This window comes from Protobothrops mucrosquamatus, unplaced genomic scaffold, assembly GCF_001527695.2.
Source record: "Protobothrops mucrosquamatus isolate PMUCROS unplaced genomic scaffold, P.Mucros_1.0 scaffold1780, whole genome shotgun sequence".
Taxonomy (NCBI): Eukaryota; Metazoa; Chordata; class Lepidosauria; order Squamata; family Viperidae; genus Protobothrops; species Protobothrops mucrosquamatus.
The window spans coordinates 58,271-78,855 of NW_015387918.1; the positions used below are offsets into that span (position 1 = coordinate 58,271).

Genomic DNA, 20,585 nt, shown 5'->3' on the forward strand with positions numbered 1-20,585 from the left:
GATCTATTTTTCTTCGGCGCTACGCTGACAGGAGAAACCCGGCTGGAAGAGCCGAACGGGGGATTCCTCCCAACAATGCTGATGCGGCCCTCAATGAAATTGAGTTTGACACCCCTGCTTTAAAAGGTTGAAATGTAAGATATGTTGTCACAGTGGTCTTCTGCACTGAGAAGGAAGATGCTGACCTTGCATTTGAGATAGGAAATACAACACTACCGAAGAGCTTAATGGAAGCGGGTAAGTTTGACCGCAGGGAAAGGGTTAGGGAATCCCAGAGCAAGGAAGCAAAGCTGCAACCACCCATCTGCCGCAGCTCTTTTGGCTGCAGAATCAGCTGAGCGCGGCTATCACGTGGGGGACGTGTCAAAGGTCACAGCGCAGCTCACAATGGAGCTCTCTGAGCCAGTGCAAAGCGGCTTACGGATCCTAGCTGAACCAAGCTGCTTCTCGCTCCGAGCTTTCCAGGCTCTGCTCCAGGCTGCCTTCCAGAGCTTGCTCAGCGACCAGGCCGAGCAGGCCGCCTTCGGTGAGTGCTGGTTTCCGGGCGCGAGCCTCCGTCCGCCGGCGGGGAGAAGAGTTGGGCGCCGGCCGAAGGAAGCGTGCCGGCAGCACGGCGGATCGCTTGTCTTTGGCCAGTGCTGACGCCTGGCTACATTCGCGGCAGCGCCCACAGTCGTTTCCCACCAAGCGCAGCCCCAGCGGTGAGCCGCGCTGAAATGGTGCGCTGCGCCCTCTTTCCTCCCTTCGTTTGTTTCGGGGTTTTGCTCTCGCTGCTTTCCTCCATTTACCTGCGGTTGTCATTTCCTTGCAGAAATTCAAGGGTGTTTCTCGCTTATTTGTGGCCTAAAAGCGAAGGTAAAGCCACTCTCTCCCGAAAGCAGAGCGTGAAAGAAAGAAGGTGCCGTTTGGAGGTGGTTTCCTCCGCCTCCCTGACGGCCGTAGCCGGTTGGTTTCCACCGTTTTGTTTTTAATCTTCCGGCGAGGCATTCCCAGCCCTTTGACAGTCGGAAGTGATTTTTGCAAAAGTCAGAGGTGCAAGCGGGTGAATGTACTTGAAGAAGACACCGGGCTGGGTTTAGTACCTGGATCCCGCAGGCTTTATTGTGATCATGTGATATTCTTTGGAATTACTCAATGGCTGTAATAAATAAATTGTTCTTAATCTTATGGCTGAAAAACGTCGCTCATTTGTTTTGATGGTTTTGTTTGTTTTTGTTTGCTTCAAATTGAATTTCTCTGACGATTGGGATTTGTCAGCTGTTTACCAAACTGTGCGGTTTCTTGAGGGTAGGCCGGCCGGCCGCCTCTCGCAGGAGAAAAGGTTCTCCCGTTTGCCTGAAGGGCTCTGCGAGAGCTTGGGCTGAATACACGCGGCCTCCGGTGGGTGCTAGTTTGAACTGCAACCCTGGAAAAGCAGTTCAGATTTTCTTAAAAGGGAGGTGGGGAAAAGAGCAAAAATCAGAAGAGTTGAGTTGGGTAGAGGGGTGACACGGTATTCCGAGCACTCGTGTTAGAAAAGCGAAATTACAGGCTTACTTCACTCTAGCACTCGGGGAAAAAAATAATTTCACACGGTTATCTGAACTCGGAGGTGGTCTGCCCTTAATTGGCAAAAAGGGTTTTTAACTCTTCTCCTCCCGAACGAGAAGACCGCAATTTTCTAAAAATATAAATGTCTACTGACACTAGTCAACCTGATTACTTCCCAAACTCTTGTGTTGGCCAGTAGTTCAAAGAACAGGTGGCCATGAGTGGGAAAGGGAAACTACAGGAGACTGTTGGGGTAATGGCTGAGCTCCTTTTCTTTCTTTGGTGCTTTCTGGCTGTTGGGGATAAATCTAGATCAATTTAGTGCTGGAAATAGCCAATATAATATCTCAGATCTTACAGAAATTATTCATGTTTGAGATGAAAGGTAGCTGAAATTTCTCCAACATTATTTTAATTCCTTATAAAGGGAGATCTATGAAAACAAGTCCTTCCCCCAATATTGTGTTTAGAACTGTAATTGTAAATGTTGTCAATATGACAGCCAGCTGCTACGGTATAATTGCATGGAGCTTAGTCTTCCTGAATGGGAAAACCATTGTATATACAGTGTGTGTGTATCCTCCTGAAATATGCCATCATCAAGCATTCATTTCTTTTTAGATTACCCAGATTTGGAACATATTGATCCAGCAATATTAAAATACTGCCATGCAGCCACTACCACTTATATAATAGAAGCTGGAAAGCAAAAAGCTGACAAATCTATTATAAGGTATTCTAAAACTCAACTTTTAAAAAAAATTCTTTGACTTGTATTAGATTTATTGGTAACACATCTTGCTTTTCCTTTTAGCACCTATCTAGAAGACTGTAAATTCAACAGAGAAAGAATTGAACATTTTTGCACTGAATATCAGGTTTCTAAGCACATTTTATCTTTTTTCATTCCATTAATGTGTGTGTAATCTGTAGAAGCTTACACACTCTACTTTTATCCTTTCCCTTTTTGTAGATACATAAGGATAACTTGGAAATCATATTGGAAAGGTATGTCCAGGGAAATTATATTAATCTTCCAACTTTCAAATGCATCTTGAAAATAATAAACATCTTCACAAGTTATCTAATTGAAGTAACGTTCTCCACAAAACCACAATTAATACATTGCTGCTACTTTTCTTTTTTACCTATATGAACTTGCAACAGTTATGCTGTTCAGCATATCTTAGACTAATAATTATTTACTATGTTTGCAGTATAGCCAGATGTCCACTACATGTAATTGATGTTTGTTGGTGTCTGGAATATCAAATCAAGGTAATTTAAATCAAATGGGTATTATTTCTTTTTCACTTTGATTTGCAAAACTTATTTTTTCCTTCTGTCTTATCTCTTTAGACTAATCAACTTCATAAACATTATTGCCCTGCCTATTTGATGACCTTAAGAGTAGAGGTATAGCATCCATCCAGAAAATTCAAATATTAGTAAATTATTATTGCTTTAGTTTCGCAACTTATTAACAAGTAATGTTTGGGATTTTGTTATTTTAGAACATTGATTCAAGATCTCATCAGGACATTAATTTTACTTGTTCTATGGATCAATTGCAGGTATTTTATCTTACCCTTTTGTGTACTGAAAGAGTAGCACCAGACTTTACAAAAAGTGCATAAAAATATAAAATGCTTCACTTAAAATATAAGATGCTTCACATCTTTTAAAATACAAAATGCTACAGAATTACTAGCTTTTCTATTTTTCCAATATGAGTTTTCAAGTTGATTCACATAAGTGACTGCACTATGCAAAAATATTTTTGGCAGAATGGGTGGAAGCTGTTTCAAATGTGTTACGTTAGATGAAACCCATTTTCTGTGTTGTATACATGAATGTATAATATGTACTGAGCATGGAATTTGGCTTTTTTGGCTTTACGTAAACTACTATGTATTGATAGCTTCATTAAACCTAATAAACTTACTAATGAGGGAAAAAGGAGTAAACTTACCAAAACTTGAAAAACTAAGAAATAAGCAACTGTCTACAGTTTCATATAGTTTCAAAATTCTATAGGTACAAATCACATTTATGTAAAAATCCCATGTTTCAATGGAATGCATTAGATAACTTTAGGATTGCCAGCTCAGAAAATTGTTGGGTTAGTTTACTTCTTTATATTCAATTAAGCTGTAAGAAAGTATATTGTTCTGTGTATTATTTGAGAAATAAGAAAAAATATTTTATCAACCTATGTGTCCCAGTCCAAACTCATTAATTTTATATGTGATAATGTTATTACAACAATGTTCCCTTTAGGCACATTCATGATGTACACTAATTAAAATAATGAAGTAGTTTCTATGTTTCCTAAACATATCAAATGGCAGAAAAACACATTAAGTCACTTGGATTTTTGGTACAAAGGGAATTTCTAATAATGAATAAAATTAGTTATTTATAGCAAAATATTTCTTTTCTGAAGCTCTTATTTCATATTTTAGGATTTAGTTGGAAAGTTAAAAGACGCAGCTAAAAGTCTAGAAAGGAAAACTCAACTATAATTTACACACTTGGCAATCAACTACATTGAAGAAAAGAAAATGCTTGCTTCTTTGACTATATAATCTTTTTCCTGGTTCTTATTTAATGGAACTTTGATATATGTTTGGTCAAACAAAAATGGAACATTTACTTTCTAGATAACATTGCAAGATTTGTGTGTAATAAAATCTCTTGAGCTTGTTAAACAACTGTGATATCTGTTTAGATAGCTATACATTTCTGAAATATCTGTGTTTCAGTTGTGCCCTTTTTTAAAATAAATCTTTGATTTCCCCATTATCTACTTTATCATCTAATAAACAAGTGAACATGAATCTAGTTTGTGTGTCTTATCTGACTATAATAATGAGTTGGGAGGGACTGGATTCTTAGCAGCTCCAACATTCCAAGATATTCCACCCAGCAAAATCATGTTAAAGAGCTGTAGAGCTCTGGATCTAAACACCATTCTATTGTAATGAAGTCATCACCTTGCTTGCATGTGCTGAAAAGCACCTTTGGGACTTGCTTGCACCACATTTTGGTGAAGGTGTGTTCCTGCTGTTTTCCCCCTTTTAATGTTGAAGTGATTTACAGGAAAAGTTGAAAAGATTCCATTCATTCATCTGCTTCAACCTGGGTTTACTTATTAAACATTCAACCATCTCTGTAAATAGAAAACAGTTGGAGTGTCCTGAATTGTGGCAGTTGAATGACTATAGAGTATGACCAGCTTTCTCTCCTTGGCTCAAAAACCAAAACAAAAAAACCTATCCTCATCCCCAGGTCACACCTACTACTAGAGGGGCAGCAATGTCAGTCTGGTGTATTTGGAGGGTGGGGTGCACAAAGACTTGAGTTCTCATTTCCCTTTTATCTTCTAAGTGTTTTTTTGCTATGTGGAGAGAATGTGAAATCTTGCTGTGGAAACAGGGTTGTGAAAATTATCCCTATGTCATCTGTAAGAATGCAGAGGCAAAGGAATTTTGTCCTGTGGTGCCATCAAAGTAAAAAGATCTTCATGCACCGGTCTTAACTATGTACTGTAGTGCAAAATATGCTTTGAGGCAACTTACCTACATAAAATATGGCTTGCAAGGAGGAAGAAGGAAACTCAACACCCTAGCTCTGATTCTGTTACTTAAAAAAAAAAAAAAGAGTTCTGCCATATTAAGGTTTAAACAGCCAGTGCTTGACTCTCATTTACAACCTTTCTTAATGAGCACAACAAACCCCTGCTTAAGGATCTTGAATGACCTGCCGTCCACTGCAGGGTTGTTCCACTACTTCATCATACAGGGTGAGGAAAGTGTGATCATCCTCATCCTCACAGCAAACAGAGTTGAACAGTATTATACAGTGAAGTCTACAGCAGGATCTTGATCTGGATTTCATTCCCTGGTGGATGTTTGAAGCTATTGTGAAATAATGCTTTTCAGGAATATTTCCTTTTCCCTTCCATCATTTTTCTGGAGAGGACTGATTGTAAGGATATTTTTTAACCATTGTCTTCAGTTTCCTGATCTCTGCGGAATTCGAGAATGACAATATTGTATCAAAACACATTCATATGGATGAAACTTGCAGAGGAGGGTGTAAAAAGCCCTCTTTCATTAGAGTTTTTTTTGGGGGGTGGTGGTGGATACTTTTAATATCAATAAAAAGTTGATAGCAGTGTTTGCCATACACAAGGAGCAATACAGGCAATTATCTTCAAAGTCAATGTGATAGCAGATCTAAGAGAAAAGTGTTTAAAGGGTCATTTTGTGATGCCTGCTCTCTTCTACAATAACATTCCACTCTGTTTGCCCAGGGACCTACAATATGCATCCCATGAAGACCTGCCAAGGTGGAAGAAAAATCTGGAGCCCCAACCTGTTCCAATGGTGGCACCCTAGAATTGTTGAGGCAAAGGGTTGCCCGAAATGCTGAGCCGGACCAGAAGGCAGTGGGATCTGCGCCGGGGCTGAAGAAGTCGCGCGCGCCTGGGAAGCGGCGGGTCGGATGCCAAGGCGGGGAAAATCCGCTCTAACTGAAACGAGTGAAGGTAGAAGTGCTGAGATGATGCTCGGGGTTGATGGTTTCAGCTGCCGTTTTCCAGCCTCAACTTTCATAGTATCATTTGGACCGCCTTTCTAAGATTTCTGAGGTATCCTAACACTGAGGTGCCCAGGAGCACGTGGAGGAAGAATGTTAGATCTGGGTCGGTGTTGTGGGAAAAGAATCCTAGAGTCTAGGCTAGAGCGGAAGCCAACCAGAGGTCTGGGGTCAAAGGAGGTCTGGGGAGGTGCTGAGGTGGAAACTAGGGTGGAGCACAACACTGCGAAAATGGTGGGCAACCTCTCTCTCTCTCTCTCTCTCTCTCTGTGTGTGTGTGTGTGTGGCGCGCAGGGGAGGGAGGCAGGCAGTAAGAGAAAAGAGCAGAGCAGCTTCATTACCAGAGGCTCGGGGTGGAGAGACTGAAGCCAAAGGTCTGTCTGTGGTTGCCGTCAGTTTTTTGCGCCTTTAAAAGGGGGGGGGGACTAGCGTTTTTGTGCGAAAGGGTAGATTTTAGCCAAGAAAAGGCAAGGAAAGGGGGCAGAGGAAGATCTCTGTGAGTCCTTGTTAACCGAAAAAGATAGGGAATGCTCGCTTGAGGTGGCAGGGCGTATAAAATCAAGGAAAAGGAATGGGTGCCGTGTGCAAAGAGCGGAGCAGGTGTGCAAGCTGGAAGGGAAAAGGAAAGGAATGAAGTTTCGTACGCGCGTGAGTGAGTGCGCGAGGGGGGAAGAAGAGCGGGAGGAGGCTGCAGCTAAGTGCCGCGGAGAAAAGAACTAGCGAAGTGTGAGTGCGCTCGCGTCTGAAGGAGAGAAGCGAAAGAGCAGGCGGAGGGAAGGGGAGGGCGGTGCACGAGGACAGAGGGGGGCGTCTGAGTCGCGGGATTAGGTCACAGGGAGGCTGACGGGTCCGACTACGCGCACGGTAATTCCCAGGCCACCCTTAAGAAATGAGAAGTCCCACGTGACGCTGGCGGGGCGGGCGAACTCTGAGCCATTTGGGGGACGGCGTTAGTTTCCACTGTGCGCCTTCAGTGCTGCGCTCCCTCCATCTCCAGCGCCACACGCCTCTCCACTATACATCCCCGCCTGCTCCTTCCACAACAGCAACTCTGATCTAATGCAAATATTTGGAGATTATTATTTTTGCAAAGAGGAAATTGGGGAAAGAAAGAACTCTCTCGAAGGCAGGAGAGGGAAAAAGCAAGACCGGGTCGGGGGAAACCGATAGACTGAGCCGGAAGAAGAGCTTGGGACACGGAGAGACAATGGGCTGGTGGTGGAAGGGGAAGACTGGCAGTCCAGACGGGCTGGAAAGATTTTAAGAGCTCAACACTGGAGCTACGCATTTTAAAGAGCGAGCAAGGTGGGGAAAAAGAAGAGAGAGAAAAGGAGACGCCGAAAAGAAGAGGACGGGAAAGGCAAGCAGACTCTGAGTTTGCCCGAGTAGATCCGGCCGGCTGTTTGGAGAACTAAAAGGAACTCGGCGCGGTGGCGGCAGCAATACGCTGATTGCAACTGACAGCCCCTATAGTTCGTTTCAAGATGGCCGCTTGCCTCACATTCATTTTCTGCTGAACGACTTTTAACTTTGTCTTTTCCCGGCAGTTTCGGTCGTCCACCGGGAGCGGCTTTTCGCGGGTAGGTGTTTAGCTGAGGCCGAAGGGCGATGGGGATTTCGCGGGGGTTGGAAGGCTGCTAGGGTAAGCTTCGGTGTCCCCGAACTCTCCATATGGGAAAAGCGCTGACAGTCTCGGCTTCAGCCACATGCACAGTTCACTCCTCGCGCGCGCCCAGAGACCGGCGGCAGCAGTAGCAGCCCAGGCACTTGCTTTCGTTCTGCAACCAATTTTTGCAAATTTTCGTTCCCTTTCCCCCTGAGCTCGGTCGTAGAGCCCTCTTGGATGCACGGCCCCGGAGGAGGAGATTTGTATTTTCGGCTGAGACTTGCCATTCGAGTCCATCCCTCTTTGTTTATAGGCAGATCTCGATTGAAGAGGGACACTTCACGCAATCTTGAGCTGACTGGGAAGGCGATCGCTTACGAAACAAACGGGTCGGCGGGGGATTCAAAAGCCACCTAGCGCTCCCATTTTATAGAGGTGAGTTCTGCGGAGGGTTGCGATCTTGCTAGAGGGTTCACCGAGCCGATGGGGAGCCCCGGAGAAATGTTATTAACTTAAGTTCGGCTAACACTTGTGTGGTGTGACATGGCTTGGTAAGATGGCGGTGGCGGTTCTCTTTCAGCGTGTCCTTTCGCATTTGTGCTTAAAATGCTGAAGTTTCTCCCGGCTTTGGAGGATGGGAGAGCGGAGATTGATGCTGGAAACGTACCTTTCAGGAGAGAAGTTACCGCGTGTCTAATTCTTAAAGAAGTAAACATGTTGGAGAATTGGGGGAACTGCGTTGTAATAGGACATGCAACTTTCTATTATTTAGCCGGGATTTCGGCTCTTCCCCACACAGTTCCAAGTTGGATGAGGGAAGGTTAACTGAAGCATCTTGTTACTAGCCGAGATGTGATGGCTTTGCTCCTGACTCTCGGGGTGTTTGGGCAGGAAACTTGGTTCATGAAAAATCGCTCGGCCTTGACAATGTAGACCCCACTACAGCTCAGCTTGTTTTGTTGTTTTAATGCCTGGTGGAGGAAGTAAGTCAGGGGCATCTGATCCAATCTTCTCTCCCTGCAAGTAACCTTTCTCCCCAAATGGAAAGTTAGTCATGTGTTCACAGCTTCCCCTGCCTGTTCCACACTTGCGTTTTTGTTATTCTCCCACTACTTTAGTACTTCTTTGTTTCAACTGGTCCTTCTTGGCATTCAAAATATAACTTTGAAGTGTAAGGCGAGACTGATTTGTGTAGTTGTGTATTTCTCTGCCGTGGTCGCTGTAAACTAGAATCCATCTGTTAGTATTATAGTTGGTTGGTGCTGAGCACCCCCACCCAATGTATTCAATATTTAATAGCTGGAAAGGAACACAACCTGTCTTTGCAGGAGGCCACCTGTTGGTTTTTCTAGGAGGTCCATTCACTGGATGCAGGAGCTTAGCTGGAGAGAATGTGGGTTGATGATACAAAACATACCCATTTTTTTTTTCTTTAATACGACTCGATGTATCCACACTTTTTGAGGGAGTATCTCATGCTTCAGGGGAGAAATTTAAAACTGGAGCATCTAATCAAGGCATAGATGACCAGATTGCATATCTGCCCCTGCAAACCTAGTTATTTTAGATACCCTTGCTGAAATGACACCTCAGGGGATCTAGTGCCTGTTAATTTCTAAAGCGTCCATCCACCCAACTACCCATAATTTTCTCCAAGTTGAGGTAACCCATGTTAGGCCTCCAAGCTTCAGCTGGCTGTCATAACAGCTTTTATCACTCCTTGCTTTCCTGGTGGAATACATGTCTGGGAGGGAGGTTGAAAATAAAATACAATATCCGGTGTTAAAGGTCAGTGTGTCTTGGCTACAGGAAGGTACATTAGTATAAGGAGATGGGGGACTTTGGGGAGGGAACACGAAGGAATAACAATCCCAACATCATCCCAGGTCGAGTTAGCGCTTTGAATAATGAGATTCCTTTTTCACATGTTTATATGTGCATGGGGGTTGCTGTCATCCTTCCCTGGTGTGTAGCCTAGATTCAGGATTGTTGGTTTAAGATGCAAGATTTCAGTGATATCTCCTACGATATCCTAGAGGAAGGGGTAACCTGGGTAATAACAAGCTTCGACCAACCAAGCTTCACGCTTGATTTGAGTTTTCTTCCACTTAGGCAGAGGCTCTGTTTCCGTGAAATGAAACATGTGTTAGTATCTTCTGACGGATTGAGTTGCCTCCTCTGTGCCTCACTGCTTGGCGAAGAATTTAAGTTCACTGAATTGCTTAACCCCTTATTCTACTTTTTGGCTAAGGCGTCCTGGATTGACTGTATCTTAGTTTGAACAAAATAGAGGTGTTTTATCATGATGAGAGGGATTCCGATTATCTACTAAAGGTTGGGAAGAAGTATATCCTTTGTTCATATCCTGAAGAATGCTCTGGAACCAGTGGACGAGGCTAGGCGGGGGGGGGGGGGGTGTTCCTGTTTTCCTTGCCAACACCCAGCTCTAAGGCCAAGGTTATTGAATCTCTCTTCCCTTCTGCTCCAGACTTGTATATCTTTTGCTTTTCCACCCAAAGGATGATAAAAAAATAGCAATTCCCTCCATGCAGCAGTGGCATCTTTCCTTCTTTTTTCTTTCCTTTTTCCACCCTGGGAAGAGGCACGTAGAACAAGTGAAGTTTGGTAGTTGGTTTTGTTGTGAGGGATCCCATTTATACCCCCGACGCGTCTCCCACCCACCCGCACCTTTGGGAACACTGGGCAGGAATTCAGGACACTTTCGGAAGCGGCAGCGCATTTTGCCTCGACTGCGGTGTGTTCAGAATAAAACAGGGTGGTTCGAGGCTGCGGGAATGGAACCTGTTATTTCGGCTGAGCGTAACCTTCCTCCCTCCCTCCGTAATCTTTTCCTTGCTGGTGCCTCGGGTGAGGATTTTCTTGGATACTTGCTCTGCTCTCTTCTCTTCTCGGCTGTAGTCCGAGAGCCGCGGGTAGATTTGCAGCCCTCCCGGGACCTGCGGCCGGACAAGCTTGGGCTGCCAGAGCAGGATGCCCACGTAGGCCCGGAGGTGGGTGTGCTAGGACACTGTTGGATCCGGGCTTGGTCTGTTGCACAGGCTGACGCCCCTCTAAAGTCTCCACGAGCCCGAGAGGGTCCAACTTTTAACTCTGTGCTTTGGCGATCCAAGAGTTCAGACCCTGCACGGCTGAGCCGCGCTGGCGGACAGGAGCCGGGAAGGGGAAAAGGGAGAAGAAACAGAGGCTACTTTCTTGCCCGTGGGCGGAGGCCCCGAGAGAAAACGAAAGGCCTGAGAGGAGCCTCTTGCTTTCGACCTGGCGTCGACCCCAGTGCTGGCTCTGGCCGCCCTCGAGGCCTCCTACCGCCAGCCCAGCTTTTGGCGTCCTAGCTTTCTGTTCTTGCGACGCGTCCCTCCCCCCCCCCCGCAGTGGACTGCTCGGAAGGGGAACTTTGACTTCACCAGCAGCACCCGACCGGGGTCCTTCTCCCGGGTCCCACCCCCGGCCATGCCCCCGGTTCCTTTCCACAGCACCACCCTCAGCCCGGCCTTCTTTCCCCCCGCTTACTCCCTACCCCGGGGACACCAACCTCTGACCCAGAAGGGACTCAGGTCTCTTCCGCGCCGAGTCTCCAAGGCAGCGCGGCTATTCCTTGCGCCCCCCCCCAAGCCCTCCCTTCCCAGCCTGGCTCCTCCCCCCTGGTGCGCTCCGGGTGGTGGCAGGATGCCAAGTATAAGTGTAAGTTGCTATAGCAACCCCCGTCGGTACAACGGTTCTGAAGGCGGCTCGGTTCCGAGCCTTTTGTGTTGGCGGCAGCGTCGACGCGCTAGCAGCAGAGCTCAATTCCGGGGATCCGGCCTCATCTTCTCCAGCCTCCTCCGACCCGTCTTATAAATGCCTGCCAGCCCTTGTTCCGAGATGCGGGGTCCAACCTCAACAGCAGCCAGCCTGCCAGCCCTCCCTCGCCGCTTCAACCACGGCCACCGCACCCCCTTCCTCTTCTCGCCGGAAATGCCCAGGGCAACGTCCGCGTCTGCACTAAGATTGCTTCCCCCCTCCCCAGCCCCGATCTGCGATTTTCCGGCAGTGCTATGGGGGAAGGGCGGCCTGTCCCGGGACAGGTGCCCTGAGGAGCCTCCTCCGCCCGCCTCAGGCATCCCCTCTTCTGAGCGCCTCTGCGCTGGGCTACGGGCAGGTGAGCACTGGGCAGAGCACCCGGGAAGGAGACCCCTTTACTTCCTGCTTCTTTGCGCTAAGGCTCTTGGCTCTGCGGCTCTTCGCTGCCTTTTTCTCGCCTGAACTGGATTGTTTGTTTTCCTTGAGGGGGAGGCCACTTTTAGCCGCGGGGAAGTGAAGAAATCGTGTTGGACCGCACCTCCGCAGTTTCCCCAGGGTTTTTAAAACGTTCCTCTTTGTCTTTTAGAGTTTCTTCGAATTGAGCCAAAATGCATCGCACCACCTGCATCAAAATTACCGAGCTCAACCCCCATCTCATGTGTGTAATCTGCGGAGGGTATTTCATTGATGCTACCACGATCATCGAGTGCCTGCACTCCTGTAAGTCCTGCTTGGTTGCTTCTCATCAGGGAAAGGGGCCTGCTGCCAGCCAGCCCTCCTTGGTCCTGGTGGAGCAGTGTCTCTGGGTTTAGGAATAACAGCTGAAGACCTTGCCTTGATTCTGTTTTATAATCTTATTTCTGCACAATTCTATGTCTATGTTTTCCCTTGTAGTCTGTAAGACTTGTATTGTGCACTACTTGGAGAGCAGCAAGTATTGTCCCATTTGCGATGTCCAAGTTCACAAAACTAGGCCTCTTTTGAACATAAGGTAGGAAAAAGACAACTAAATAATTTGTCATATTGTGACTTTTCACATTTAATATTTCTTTGGGTGCAACCTCATTGCCAACACAAATCTGAAAAAAAGATGTTAGTTCAGGATAGTTCATAATTGTATTGTTTCCATAAGCATCTGTCTTGCATTTCAGTCAGTCATTTTTCTTCTTTTTCTACATCAGAAGCCCATCTTTGTTCCTTTTATCCTCTTTCTTACCCTGTCCAAATTGTAATTAAAATTCTGTTTTCTCATTGTAAGTGTGCATATTAATTTCCTGTATTTTTTCAGTATTGATCTTTATCAATATAAAATATTGATAAAGAAATGCAAAAGTTAATTTCTTTTCAGAAATCTTCCTTACTGAGTTGCATTTCATTGGCTCTTTTATGGTTACATCTCTTTATTAAGTACCTACATTTTTAAAATGGTGTCAGTCTAATCAGATATCTTTCTACCAAAGCAAAACAAAAAGACAGATACCTTAATAGCATAGATCTAAAAATTATATAAAACAATTTAAAACTGCTTAAAGCTTTGGTTAAAAATTCTCAACCAAGCTACTTTTGGTTCTGGAAAGTTGTGAATATTAACATCATTTTAAATTGAGTGTCTCGGATTTTATATTTCAGGTCTGATAAAACTCTCCAGGACATTGTGTACAAGTTAGTACCAGGTCTTTTCAAAAGTAAGTAAGCATTTAGATTGAATAGACAATGCAGTAATAAAAAGTGTTGAACTTGAAGAGATGAGTAACAAAAATATGCTTTCTCTTAGATGAAATGAAAAGAAGAAGAGATTTTTATGCTGCTCATCCATATGCTGATGGTAAAAAAAGTCTCTAAGTTTATGATTTTATAGAGAATTCCTTTTAATGCAGAAGCTGAGGTTGTAAAAATATTTTATATATATTTCAGTGATCATGCAAAGCAAATAAAGTTGGTAACCTGTTCATCTTATAAAGTTTTTTACTCTTTCTGATTTGAATTTTAAAATATAACTAGCTGTGAAAATTTCTGTGCAGCTGCCAATGGCTCTAATGAAGACAGAGGAGAAGTTGCAGATGAAGACAAAAGGATTATAACAGATGATGAGATAATAAGCTTGTCTATTGAGTTCTTTGACCAAAATAGGTGAGTTGTAAAAGTAGTATCTTACTTTGTCAGTACATTCATTATAATAGGACATTATAATAGTATATGTCCTTTTTCTAGAGTTGAACAGGAAGGAAGCAATGAGAAAGAGAAAGCCAAAGAGGAGGTAAGTAGATTGTTGGTTCCTTGATACTTACATTCCTTATTCAGAAAATAAAATATATTAATATTTGTTTTTATTTCCTTAAGTAGTAGTTATTCTGCAGACAATGAATATGCCTTCTTAGTAATTAAAATTAAAGGGCCTTTAAAAGGTTGATAAAAATAAGTTGGGGGTTCTTTTTGTATTGGGGGACTTCCTCCTATTTTTCCCCTTAGTATATTTAATTTTTAAGAATAAAGTTTGTGTGTGTTAATTAAATCCTTAAAAAACCTAATAAACACGTACTTTGTATCTTACCTCATTGATTTTGGATCACCAGTGAGCATTTAGATTTCATACAGCTAGTTTTAACCACAGTTCCATGTATTTCTATCTAACTGTATTCAAATGAACTTCAGTATCAGATTTTGAATGGTGTCTATTATTGTCTCAACCAAATACCCCTCCCAGGCCAAAGATAAAAGATATTTACGCTGTCCTGCAGCAATGACTGTAATGCACTTGAGAAAGTTTCTCCGGAGCAAAATGGACATACCGAATGCTTTTCAGGTACTCCTGACCTATGGAAATTGATAGGGAAGAATGCTCACAAAAGAGTTAGCAAAAGACATTATTTAAACTTCAATTCTTTTGAAAAGAATTGGTCATAGTGTTTTCTGCAACTTAATACTAAACTGCACTCTCGTCTAAGTGGAAAAATGTGGATTCTAATTCATTATTAAGGGAAAATTTATATCTTAAGGGGAGAATTAAAGATCTATTTTTCATAGGCTGTCAGATTTTCTGTTGCCCTATCCCTGAAAACTGTAATAAATGCTTGTTTTAGACAGGGGGAAAAATGTTTGAAGTCTTTTTCATGTTAAAGATTGCTCAATTGAATTGCCTTTGTTAATTGCTTTTGCTTCTGGAGTTAAGCTGCAGCATCTTTAGATAAAAGACCTACAGGACTGGATTTCAAAGTGTCTCCCCAATCATTATATTGTAAGCTCTTGGGTGTAAAAGCAAAAGTCTTCTCAACTGAGTCAACATATTTTTGAATTTCAGCTAGAATGTGTGATGTTTGGATTAAGGTAGTATAGTAGATACCACATTGCAGTTGTGTAGTCTTTCCCACTTCCATGCCATGTTAAATGAAGTTTAATTTCATCTCTTTTATTAGGTTGATGTCATGTATGAAGAAGAGCCTTTGAAGGACTACTACACACTAATGGACATAGCATACATTTACACTTGGAGAAGGGTAAATACATCAAGAGGCCTTCCAAGTTTGGGGCAGGTTGGGCTAGAGGGGTGAGAAACAAAAATAAACCTTCTGATGAGGGTTTCCCTTTTGGCTTTCTTTGGCAGTATGGCCCCCTCCCTTTAAAGTACTGTGTGCGTCAGACTTGCAAGAGAATGAAGATTGGTGGCCAGCAGCACGATGGCTTGCACAACAGCAGGGACCTGGAAAGTGACTCTGGCAGTGAAAAAGCCAGCAGCCCTGAAGGAGGCACTCCTTCCACTTCCTCCTGTGTGCGTAATCATAGCACTCCTGTGCAGTCTCCCCACCCCCAGTTCCCCCACATCTCTAGCACTATGAATGGAACCTGTGGCAGCCCCAGCAGTAACCACCATGCCTACTTTACCAACAGAACCCAAAAAGTGTCAGTCAACAGTTGTTCTGTGACTTCTTCTGGCTGACCTGTATAAACTCTCCTTTCTGATTCTCAAGACTGGATGCCAAGGTTACAGGTTATGGCTCTTTTTCTGCCCTTCGGTCTCTATTGTGCCACACCATTAAGCTTTATAGTTACAAATTCCACAAGTGTCTATGCCTGATGGTTAATAAAAGAGTAATAATGATTAGATATGAAATGGGTGGACAAGAGATGGACTTTTTTATATTAAACAACCACTGCAGCAATATAAAAAAAATACCAATCCAGATATTTCTGGAGTATTTTATTTTTTACTTCCAATTATTGATCTGTTTCCTGATTTGGAGTCAGACGTGTCTGTAAATAGATGGCTATCACAAATGAAACCCAAATTTTGTAAATTCAGATTCATTTCCTACATAATGTTCAGATTATGAACTGTGGTTCTGCTGTTTTGTGGACTCTCATTGAAAGCAAGTGATTTTTTTTCATTCTCCACCTTGAGATGTGAAATGCACAAATGCAAGATTGAATATGCATAAAATGATGCATATATGTAGCCACACCACTATGAATAACAATGCATTTGCTTTAGTAGCCATTTTGATTTGTAGTTTGCATCCATGACTTTTCTGTGCAATAGCTGAAGCCTTTAAAGACCAGAAAGGAAGGGAAGAGGAAAATTGTATGGAAGAAAAGGAAGAGGGACAGTCCAAGTTCAGATTTATAGCAGGTATTGCCATTTATTTTACTGGCTGGTTTAAAGAAAAAATTGCGCAAGAAAACAAGATAAGCTCTTGTGGCATTCATTGTGAGCTTGTGGAAGAATGCCATATTGTTATATGACAAAACAGGAAGCAGTATTGTATGACATATATATAAAGAAAATATTTTGTTTCATGCAGTTTCGATGATGGTGGTTAAATAAATCCCGTTGGCTCAGCCCTCACAGATGCTTCATGTGGTGGGGGTAGGGGGAGTCCTGCTAAAGCAGCTACAGGTCCTTTGCCATGAAAGTGGGAAAGCTAGTTTCCATCTCTGCTAACCTGGAAGCAATTGACAATATCAAAAGGATTTCATGGGCCTTGTCTGTTTCCCAGGATGTTTACATTTACTGAACATACCGGTAATTGTTTTTAATGCTGGGGAGGGGAGGGCAAGGGAGGCCTTGGAGAAAATGGAGGAACATGGGAATGAGTTCATTTTATATGGGAAAGGATAGGGATGTGTGGTTATTTTTCTCCCAGAAAGAAAAGGCACAAAAATGCATATAAGAAGCCATAAAGTATACAGGAACCCTTTTCATTTATTCTTTCTAAAGAAACCAGTAAATTGAGATGAAGGCTTTTTATCTACATTTAATACATATGTACAGTATGTATATGGTACAGTACTAACTTGGTTAAAGATTAACAGGCACATTGATATTCTCCAATGAGCTGCCTGAAAGCCTTTCTGGAAAATAGTTTTCTGAAGAGATCAGCTTTTTGAGGGTGGGTGGGAAGGCTTGAAAATATAAATCTCTTGAAGAAACTTCAATACCTTTCAGTCTCTGCTTTGCTTTGGTCAAAATGAGTGTGTTGTGTGTGTGCATGTGTGTGCTCGTTCTTCACTCATCAGTTACACATTTGTGAGAGTGTTTATCCTATATGTCTATTGTTTTATGTTTCTACAGGGATATTGTAGCTAAGTATTTCATTTTCTCCAGTCTGCAAAAAAAGAAAAAAGCACAATTCTATGCTTTCTCTTGCTTACAGTAATTAAATAATTTTACATATACCTGCTGTCTTCTTTTGATGTAAATATTTAGATCCCCCCCATCTGCTAAAAGAAATTATGTTGATATCGTGCATATGACTTGGAATTTCAGAGGAAGGGTCTGGTTAACTAAACTCAGTTTTTTCTTAAGTAAAGAACATATTTTCAGAGAAGACCAAGTGAAAGCAAAGCAGTTGTTTGTGGATCATCGCTATATTGCTGGAGTCAACTGGATTTAGTTCCTTAAGTACAATGTCTATTCTAAAGTTAGGTCAAAAAGTTTAATGTGGCCTAGCCCAAGATAAGTGGACAGAGGGTGATACACATACTCTATTCACTTCCATGCCAAGAAATCATCCTAGGTGGTTGAGATATATGAAAAAAAACCTAATAGAAATGGATTGAACAAAGAAAATAAAATGCTTACATTTTTTCCATATATCTAAATGTTTTCTACATATAGTTATATAAATTACTGAAACCCTCTCCCAAATGATCTAAATATGCATATTCGTAGTTTCTGGCTATATTTCTTTCTGCCCCATTATTAGTGAAAATAATTTTGGTTTGTCAGAGAAAATAAGTCTCTTTCCCCAGCTGTATTACTTCTGGAAAATTCTCAATTATTTTAAGGAAGAAATGATAAAAAGATTACATATAAATGAGACTGAACTATGGGTGTTTGCAGTGTCCTCCTTACTATTAAAATGAAATGATGCACATAGAACCAAATACTGAATCCCAAACTAAAGTGCATATAAAGCAAGCTTTTTTTAAAAAAAAAAACAATGGCTCCAGCTCAATGTCAAGCCTTGCCACTAAAGAAAAACCCAGTGGTGATAGTAATATTTAAAATTTCTTTGTAAAATATAAATACAACAAATTGCATCAGTTGAAAGTGGATCCCATCCATTTCAATTAAATGTATTTGTCACATGCATTTAGTATTGCAGCTTTAAAGTGTACTCTTGCTGAAAAGTTAATGCTGCTAATCATGTCCCTGTCTACCGGTATATACCCACTAGCTCTCTATAAATTACAGGATGCCATGGTTGTTTAATCATGGGCTGTGTAATAAGTTACAATTAGCAGGATTTGTTCAAAACGTTAAGCTATAAACATTGATTTACAAACCACAATGCTTTGGCTGACAGATTGCATTAAGTAGAACCAGTCAAACCACATTATGGCTTAGCCTTAGGAGATGTTTGAACCCAGACTTGGAGACCAGGGAAGACAAGCCATTTAAGGCTTTCAGTCTTGCAAATTTCTACCCCAGAACTGATTATTGCAGTGACTAATTAGCCTAATCCATTCAAGTAGATATAAATTACATTGATCTCAAGAATATAATTGTTACTAATGCTGAACTTTATTTTTTTCTGCAAAGAAACAATCACAATATTCATTCCAACCTTCTCGGCTTTACTGAGGTTTTTCAAGAATTTTAACTTACACACACATTCCACACACAAAGGTGTTTCCAGTAAAACCTGCAACACCAATTTATCCTCATGTAATCAACCTTGGAAAACTACCCTAATCCTATGAATACTTGGCAGAAAGTAACTTTAGTGGTGTCTAGTCCCAGCAAGCTAAAGGAAGATCTAATAAACTTATGTTCAACTGTTATGAAAAGCCACCAGCACAGACTGGATACCTGGGAAATAAAGGCAGTTGCATTCTCCATCCTCTCCCATTGGAACTTGGCTTGCTCACCACTATAACTCAAGTGAGTTAAGTTCTTATGCTATAGAAATCTTTGCACCGGTTCTGTGTCACTTAAAGTCAACAGGTTCTCACAATACTTGGTTGTCAGTGAAAGGGCATCAGAGTTCCAGAGAAGAAAATGGGTCCTTTTGTACATGTGCAAAGTGCTTTTCCCTTTCCCCAGCCAGAACCACTGACAGACCTTTGAGATTTTTTTTAAAAAGATCTTCTTTAGCAGAAAGTTACAGGTCTAAAACCCTGCAAATGATCTTGTCATCAGGTTAGCCTCAGTCTCCAGAGTATTCTTTCATCTTAGTTCTCAGTCTGTAAAATGGAAACTGCAGATTGTTGAGAGAGCTGTGAAGGGGGGCACATTTACATTGCAACTGCTACAACTATGAGAAGGAAAGAGAAAAGAAAAAAGAAATTTCAGATGGTGGTAAATGAATGGTATATTGAAATTCTTAGGACTAGGATTCCCTGCCTAGGAAATCCATCACTTTATTAAGCCTTATCTGTAAGATTTCAACAGTGTTGGTTGGAATCTTATTTTCTTGCATTCCTAAGAGCAAACAGACTGGAGGAGAGGGGGAGAGAAGACAGACTACATGGCAGTGGTGATGGGGTCCCCCTTTGTCCTGGTCTTTTCCAGACAGGGCAACAGGAATAAGTCCCCTGGACGTCCCACACTCCCTATGGTTTAGTACCCTAACCAAGCAGCCCTTCTCACCGACCTGTACCCCTATTTAAAAAAACTCTCCATTCCAGGTGGACTTGACTCTCTTCTCCTGAATCAAAAGCGAATGCCTGTTTGAAGGGGCACATGACCCCCGCTCCCCCCCCCCAGCCTCCACCTGAGCCTGCCCAGCGGTTCATCTTTCTGGGAAGGTTGTGCTGTAATCTTAGCAGTGTGACACATGCAGAAGGTTGGAGCCACTTTCCTGCTGTGAAAGCTTTTGGTTGATAAATTGAAATAATTTTCCTCTAGAAAGTATGCCTTTATTCTATGGTTTCATTCCTTCTGCTTCATTTTGTGTCTTGATTTATGTTATCTGGCTTTTCAGTTGGCACTGAGGTTATTTTTTGGTCAGAATTAAAACCTGATTGTCCCAGGTACTCTCCAATACCTGGGGAGACCCCTTGTCTCTGATCTATGCTCCCCAGTGCCATTCAACAAAGTTCAGCGTGATCACATTTGGCTGACAAAAATGCCAGAGACACAAAATAACGTGTGAAAGAAAAAGGGAGTGGAGAAAAGAAGAGGCATCTAGCACAAGGAAAGCGATAGAACAAGAAAACAAGAGGACATGAAAGGGAAAACCGAACGAAGGACAAGGGAGAATAGGAGTAGAAAGAAGAATTTAACTCTGGGACTCCTATGCATCCCTCATAAAAACACACTAAACCTCAAACTAAAGGTGAGAACCCATCCCTGTGCTTAGTTTATGCTCTGAGTGCCCTGCCAAACCAGAAACTGGGCTAATTGGCTAAACCAGTGGTTCTTAACCTTTTTGAACGAATCGCCCCCTTGAGCCAATGAGGAAGTTGTCATCGCCCCCCTCCCTCAACATAACCTCTCAATCACAACATAGGAAATAATTCTTCAATTTATGCAAACACTTTTTTTGTTTTCTTTAAAATTGTCATCAGGACATATCAATGCAAATAATTTATTTCCAGTCTTTTCCCC

The 20,585-nt window shown here is 42.5% G+C and overlaps 2 protein-coding genes across 2 annotated transcripts; both read left to right on the forward strand.

Annotated features, from left to right (window-relative positions):
- Positions 1–360: 360 nt before the first annotated feature.
- On the forward strand, positions 361–4,366 carry LOC107293941 (COMM domain-containing protein 3). Its single transcript, XM_015823130.1, has 8 exons — positions 361–526; positions 2,152–2,263; positions 2,345–2,408; positions 2,504–2,538; positions 2,748–2,808; positions 2,890–2,946; positions 3,045–3,104; positions 3,996–4,366. Exons 1-8 carry the CDS (start codon positions 388–390, stop codon positions 4,053–4,055), a joined length of 588 nt encoding a protein of 195 aa, XP_015678616.1. The 5' UTR covers positions 361–387; the 3' UTR covers positions 4,056–4,366.
- A 2,846-nt stretch (positions 4,367–7,212) lies between these two features.
- LOC107293940 (polycomb complex protein BMI-1) lies at positions 7,213–17,204 on the forward strand. Its single transcript, XM_015823129.1, has 11 exons — positions 7,213–7,712; positions 8,052–8,173; positions 12,123–12,256; positions 12,431–12,527; positions 13,166–13,221; positions 13,311–13,361; positions 13,558–13,666; positions 13,748–13,793; positions 14,241–14,339; positions 14,950–15,030; positions 15,138–17,204. The coding sequence occupies exons 3-11, from the start codon at positions 12,145–12,147 to the stop codon at positions 15,468–15,470; spliced, it is 984 nt and encodes a 327-aa protein (XP_015678615.1). The 5' UTR covers positions 7,213–7,712; positions 8,052–8,173; positions 12,123–12,144; the 3' UTR covers positions 15,471–17,204.
- The last annotated feature ends 3,381 nt before the right edge of the window (positions 17,205–20,585 follow it).